This window comes from Anoplophora glabripennis, unplaced genomic scaffold (genome assembly GCF_000390285.2).
Source record: "Anoplophora glabripennis isolate ALB-LARVAE unplaced genomic scaffold, Agla_2.0 scaffold1227, whole genome shotgun sequence".
Lineage (NCBI taxonomy): Eukaryota > Metazoa > Arthropoda > Insecta > Coleoptera > Cerambycidae > Anoplophora > Anoplophora glabripennis.
The window spans coordinates 14,789-22,656 of NW_019417400.1; the positions used below are offsets into that span (position 1 = coordinate 14,789).

Here is a 7,868-nt window from a genome sequence, read left to right on the forward strand (position 1 = left end):
ATGACATAAATTTATTTAATTTTAATAAGCAATAGCATAAAATCGATGTAAAATTTCCCTGGGAACACGATGGTGCAATTATTTTTTTGCTACTTGCCGTAGTTTACGAGATATTTGCGAAAAACCTTATTTTTTACGGTTTTTTGACCTTTTGACCCCTTTCCTGACCACCTAGGTCAAAAATTTTTGCGGATTCGGATTCCTGAGGGTCGAATACATATTTGCGCCCAGGTTTGATCGACAGAGGAAAAAATAGAGGTTCAGCCTTCACTTCAATGGACTATTAATTTTTTCTTTTAAGTGTAGGCGAACTTTGAACGACAACAATTTTCATAGATTGTGTGTTGAATATAATATTATAAGTTTAGCTAACAGGAGAGTATTAGCGGATGTTATTAACCTGTATAAAATTATTAATGGTAAAATCGACTGTGTCCAATTAATTAGTAAAATATTTTTTAATATACCATGCGGGCCGTTTAAGTTCTATGACTTATTTTTCATTCCTTTTCAATGTTACCTACCTTTAAAAGATTAGTGTCAATTTTGATTCTAGAACAACTAAAAATTTTATATTATGCCCTTGTTGAATGTCACATTACTTATGGTTTAACTATCTGGGGAGGTGCTGCAAGTGTTCATGCGCATGCACTAGAGATTATTCAAAAACATTTAATTAAAATTATTCTGAAGAAGCCTTATTTGTACAGTAGTGATAGCTTGTTTGATGAAACAAAATTTTTTGATCTAAACAAATTATTTTGTTTCAAAGTATTGGCCAGGCAGTACAAACGCAGAGATGAATTAAAACCTATAGATCATGATTACAGTACCAAACATCGTGAAACTTCATTCAAAGTTCCTAAACCTAGAACTGCAAAATTTACAAAATCCTACTATTACATCGGCCAGAAGATATTAAATCTTGTAAATCATATGTATCTTTTAAGAAGCGTCTAAAAATATTCTGGGACGAAAAGACTAAGCAAGATATCCCAAATTTATTAAATAGCATGCAATAAATTTTAAAATCATACTTAAAAATATAGTCCCCTTGCTTTTCCTCATTTATCTTTCTTTTTTTCCAGAAAAAGAAAGAAAACATGTTTTGTTGTTTACTTAATTACGTATTTGGGTATTTGACATAAATGTTAAATTAATATTTGTGATGTGTATACAGGGTGGTCCGAATTTTATGCAGAAAACTTCGAGGGCAGATAGATCTTTTTAAAATAGTAGGTATTTGCCTTATAAACATAGGTCTGGAACGGCCTCGTTTTAGAAATACAGGGTGTTGAAGTTGTTAAAAAATATATAGTTTTTGTTTATATTTCCGGAATCCATGGACAGATTTCAATAAAATTTAGTACAGATGATGTATGATAGTAGGCCTTGTATTTCCTAAAATATGAGCTCTAAAGATTCAACCAGTGATGTATAACTGGACAGGGTCACCCCCTTTTTTATAAAAAAACTTACTCCACTGTATTTTTTACAAGCTATTGTAACGAATTTATATTCTAATGCACAAAATACGTAAAAAAGGTAACTTGAATTTTTTCCCTAAACTTCACCGTTCTCAAGTTATTCAAACCAATACAATCTCCTTGTGGCAGACACTAACCAGAATATTACAAGAATATTTATGTTTATGCTTAAAAGTAAGTGCAATTTGTAAGCACATCAACAAAATTCTTTACACTTGTCGCTTTCATCTTTTTGGATTAATTTGGAAAATCACGACAAAGGAATGAAAGGCACAGAAATGAAATTTTAAAAGCATTTGACGACGATCCTCGGCTAAGTACACGAAGAACGTCTCGGCAACTTGGGGTGAGTAATTCGAAAATTTGAAAAGTTCTACGTAAGAATGGCAGAAATCCGTACCATTTACAACCTGTGCAAAATTTACTTCCGGGAGATGCAGTGGTTGTTTGAATTCTTACTAGAAATAATTTGGACCGATGAGGCTACGTTCACAAGGCGAGGGGTAGTGAATTTTCACAATCTGGATATTTGGTCACAAGAAAATGCTCATGGAATTCGGAGTCATTTCTAAACTTTCTAGAAAACCATCTATTTGAATTATTAGAGGATGTTTCATTAAATATACGACAAAATAGCTGGATACAAATGGATGGTGCTCCTGCGCATTTTAGGAGAATAAATAATACAAGAATGGCTTAATGAAAATTATATGAGATGATGGATAGGTGGAACCATAATGGTGCAGAGGGTCCAGTGTCTTGGCCAGCCAGATTGCCAGATCTAAACTCCCTGAACTTCTATGTTTGGGGTGACCTACCTGAAAAGTTTACTCTACTCCAATAGATACTAGACCACAACTGCTGCAGCGAATAGACGACGGGTATAATGAATTAAAAGAAAACCACCACATGATATTAGCTTCAATTAGATCCATTAATAGATGTCAGAAATGTATCAATGTGGGTGGTTCGCATTTTAAACAATTGCTGTAAATACGTAACGTTAATTTTGTTTCTTGTTTAGTTGTTGTTGTAAATGTATTTTTATTATTATTTTGATTTAAACTGTTCTTATTTGTAAAGATAATGCCTCCAAGGAAAACTAAAACACACCAGGAATACTACCTCACAAGTTATGTGGAAAGAATTTTGTTGATGTGCTTACAAGTTGCACTGACTTGTAAGCATAAACATAAATATTTTTGTAATATTATGATTCGAAGTGTCTACCACAAGGGGATTGTATTTGTATGAATAACTTGAAAATGTTGAACCTTAGGGAAAAAATTCAAGTTAACTTTTTACGTATTTAGTGCATTAGAATATAAATCCATTACAATAACTTGTAAAAAATACAGTGGCGTAGGTTTTTTTATAAAAAGGGGTGACCCCTGTCCAGTTGTACATCACAGGTTAAACCTTTAGAGCACATATTAGGTAATGCAAGGCCTACTATCGTACATTATTTGTACCAAATTTTATTGAGATCGGTTAATAGATTCCTAAGATATAAACAAAAATAATTTATTTTTAACAACTTCAACACCCTGTATCACTAAAACGAGACCGTTCCAGACCTATGTTTATAAGGCTGTGGGTACACATGTTGAAACTGACCCATTTTTGGGCATTATGTCAAGAGCGCCGCCGGACGCACCAATCTTCCAAGAACGGTATACGACGGGCTGCTGGCGCCGGCCACCAGACGCGTACCCATATACCTACGACCGAGTGGACTCTCCAACGAACACTCGCCCCGTCAACACGTCTTTTCCATACAGGTTTTCTATACATTAGTTTTCAATAAAATTCTTTATTATTACCGTTGAGAGAGCGTTTTATTCTTGGTGTACAGCGAAAGCAACCCTCAAGGCAAACTCCTATTATTTTAAAGAGATCTATCTGTCCTCGAAGTTTCCTGCATAAAATTCGGACCACCCTGTAGAATTGTCCACGGAATCTACCTCGATATGCATTGTGACATAAAATCACAAATATTTCCTAAACTATTATTTTTACCGAGTTGAAACAATAGAGTATTTTCATTGGCAAATTCTTTAGGGAACTTATTTTCAATGCAAGCAGATTGCGATCGTCATCTATGCAAAAATTTTCGGTTGATAACCAAATTGCATAGTCTATCCTTGGCGTTTTGGGCATAATGAAGTTTCACTTATAACATCAAAAACAAGCTGTACGCTATACGCATGTGTTATCGATCACCAAATTTGCATCATGCTGAAGTTAATAGTTTAGAGACTAAATAAAAATAACTTTTTAATTTTCACCTTTGAGGGTCCGTAACTTGTTCATGAAGGCCCGTATGAAAAAAAAATTAAATGAAGAACTGATATTATTTTGACCTCATCTATTTGTACTCGACTTTATTGTATCAAGTACCGGGTCACCCTGTATATCTGTAAATTATCACCCTTGTTGCTAAATATACAGGGTGTCCGCAAATGTCATGTCAAAAATGAAGGGGAGGTCAAAATAGATGTAGTACTTCATATAATTTTTTTTCCTGTCGGGCTTCGTTGTGGAGTTATTTGCCTTCAAAGAAAGGAGTTTAAAAAACAAATTCAATTATAACTTAGAAGTTCTAAGTCGTTACCATGACAACAATGAAATTTGGGCAATTAAAGTAACTCATGGTAATGATCATTTGCAAGTTTAAACTGATATTGAATATGCCTGAATTATATAGGAGCAGGCGTTATTATCCATTTAAATATATACATCTTTGACAGTGTTGCCAAATTTGACATTTTTCTTTCTTAGTTCGATTCCTCTCTCACTTTGATAAAAAAGTGTACCATACATCAGTTGATATCTTGTACCGTTTTTGAGAAAATGGAATTTTATTAATAACATATATTGTATTGTATAAAAAATGTGATTTTAACATTTTTGTAAAAATCTTGCTTTCTATAGAATTAAAAGAAAAAAGAGAACCGTTAAGTAAGATGTTCAATATGTGCATCTTGAACTTCAATGCATTTTCTCAAATAAACTCTAAATAACATGGTGATAATTTCTAATGATGTCGGCGTATGTAATGCGATTTAATAATTCTTCCCTACTTTTTATAGGAGTTTGACACACAAGACTTTTAAAATGACCCCAACGACAAAAATCGAGAGAATTAAGATCGGGACAACGAGGCAGTCACGGAAAAGGACTACCTCGACCGATCCATAGATCGGGAAATGTAGTATTTAAACAAGCCCTTACTGCCCTACTAAAATGGGGTGGTGCACCATCAGGCATAAGCTACATGTTATTTCAAATATTTAAAGGGACGTCTTCCAATAACGGGTTAAGGTGTTCTTGTAATAAATATAGGTACTTATCCCCATTTAAATTGTCATTATTGATATTTGGTCCCACTAAGTAGTTTCCAATTATTCCCATCCATGTATTAATGATAAATTTTTGTTAGTGTTTTGTCTGAATGGGGGTTTTCGTCACTTCAAATATGCAAATTCTATTCTATTTGGAAAGCGGTTGGCGAAAATCCGAACAGCTTCAGAAGCATTATATTTTGCAGGTTCGTACATTAGATGAATATCTGCAAATCCTTCATAGCTAAAATCCTCCATAATATTGAATCAACAAATGGCGTCAAAATGATTTATGACAAATATCTAACTTGTTGACAGTCATTTCAATTTTCAACATTTTTGCAAAAATGTTAACATCGCATTTTTGATACAATACATGTATATTGTTAATAAAATTCGATTTTCTCAAAAAAGGTTCAAGATATCGATTGATATATGGAATACCTTTTTTTAGAAAAATGAGAGAGGAATCGAACTATGAAAGAAAAATCTGGCAACGCTGTCAAAAATGTATAAATTTAAATGGATAATTTCGTCTGCTCCTGTATAATCCAGGCATATTGAATATCAGTTTAAACTTGGAAATGAACATTATCATGAGTTACTTTAATTGCCCAAATTTCATTGTTGTCATATACAGGGAGAGTCAAAATTCACTCCCCAGCGGCCGGATATATATTCTAAAATAAAAAATAAAACAGAAACGTAGAATACTAAAATCTCGAAAGCGGAGCCGTTTTCGGAAAATTTTGTAAAGAAAAATTCAAATTTATAAATTTTTTGTTTAATATTAACACCATTAAAATCCATTTAAATCCATACAAAATAAGAAATAGCAGAAACGAAGATCCTTCTGGCTTTGGCTAACCTTCAAAAACATTACATTTTCGTTAATACACTTCTGCAATCTGTGGTAGAAACTCCTGGCAACAGAACAGAAATTAGCTAAATTTATTTCTGCTATTGCTTCATGAATCCTGCCAATAGCATCATCCTCGCCAACAGGCACAGTAAAATAAACCTTTTCTTTTATGTATCCCCATAACCAAAAGTCTATCGGAGTCAAGTCAGGAGATCGGGCTGGCCATGATGTTGGTCCAACCCGTCCAATCCATTTATTAGGAAAACCGCGGTTCAAAACATGTCATACTTGTAATGTGACATGTGCGGGCGCACCATCATACTGAAACCACATAGTTGCATGTTGTTGTAGAGGAATATCTTCTAACAAACCTGGCAAAAATTACTGTAATTTTCACCGTTCACTATTCTTGGCAAAAAATATGGACCTTTTCCCGTAAATACCTACTCAAACATTTACAGACCAACGTCTTTGCTGATTCCGCTGACGTTTTTCATGAGTATTCTCATAATGCCAATAATGAAGGTTGTGGTGATTGAAAACTCCTTGTTGGTTGAAATGAGCTTCATCGGTATATAAAACGTTATAGAAAAAATCTGGATTGCGCTGAAATTCTTGTAATGCCCATCTGCAAAAATTTACTTTTAATTGGTCCTCTCCGAGATGCAGCTTTTGAATTGGCTCTACATGATACGGATACAAGATGTACCGTTGAAGACATCTATGGACAGTGGATTTGACATGATGCCTGTTTCTTGATAATATCCGTGTACAGGTGGTAGGATTATTCTCAACATCCTGCAGTAACCGTTCTTTCTGCTGCCATGTCAATTTTCGAGGCCGACCGGCATACAAATAACGTTTTGGAGCTACGCATCCTGTTCCCACAGTACGTATTTCTACATTTTGGATTGTTTTGTGATCGGGATGATGGCGATTTGGAAATTGTTCCCTGTAAAAACGCTCGGCAGCACGGGCGTTATTGTTACAAGCTCCTAAAGCTTTAATCATATCGACGTATTCTCTGTTGGTATAAGCAAACCCTGCCATTTTGAACTCAACAACAAATACTAAAAGTCAAATAAATATTATACGTCACTGTCAAGTAAATATGTGTCAACAAGATTTTTGTCTAGTCAACTTGATTAGTCAGTCGAAAATTGCGCATTTATTGAACTAAAATTAATAATTTATTCGAAAACGGCTCCGTTTTCGAGATTTTAGTATTCTACATTTTTGTTTTATTTTTTATTTTAGAATATACAGGGTGATTCAGTCATAATGTAATTAATTTTAAGAGCAGATAGAGAAAAATGAGTATAATACGATGGCGTGATTAAAAAAAAATTTAAATGCATATTTAAGCTGAAAAAAAATATTTTCAAATCATTATTTAACCCCCTTTTCAGGCTGTTACTGACCGGCTGACGTCACAATATTATGCACGGCTACGATATGAACCTATGAACAACGCGCCCTAGATGCAACGTTGCCATATTTATATATTTTCGCTCATATAAAGACAATAAATAAACGGTTTTGCTCACGTCAACCAATAATAATTTAAAATGCTATAAATTATTTTTTATTTATGCAATCAACATATTAAATTGTTATTGTTGCCCAGCAAGAACCTCGAGGTCTGAGCATGCCTTGCCAAAAATCAGTTTTTATTAGCATCATAATTTTAATATTTTAACAACATTTGCTGTAAGCCCGAAGGGGAAGGTTTTCAAACAATTCTACTAAAAATTAGTAACGCGGCCCATTCAGATGTTCAGGTAGAAAATGCGGCCCAATTAAACGATCGCCATTGACATTGACACCGAATCTCCTCTGAAAGCTATACCACCGACGAGTAGTGTGCGGGTAGTAGTGTGTTTCATCTGACCAAATGTGACTATTATGGCTGCAAAGAAATTAGCTGTTTCACTTTAAATAAGATTTAATATTGAAGTTACAAAACCCCAAAAGTTCAAATAATTTAAATTTCATTTCATAACCATTTCAATTTCGTTACAGAAATAATGTCATAAAAAACCAACACTCACTAGATAAATTATAAAGAGAGGATAAATTGTATGCAGTATTTAAATATTGACTGCAATTAGAAGAGAGACTTGTATATTCCATAAAAAAACAATGGGACGGAGACAAATAAACAACTCGGTACGT

The 7,868-nt window shown here is 33.8% G+C and overlaps 1 protein-coding gene across 1 annotated transcript in view; it reads left to right on the forward strand.

Annotated features, from left to right (window-relative positions):
• The window catches only part of LOC108914862 (cationic amino acid transporter 4-like), a 62,145-nt gene that overhangs the window by 10,539 nt on the left and 43,738 nt on the right, over positions 1–7,868 (forward strand). The window contains 1 exon segment of the mRNA XM_023456251.1: positions 2,467–2,532. Within this exon segment, the coding sequence (XP_023312019.1) occupies positions 2,467–2,532 (66 nt within the window).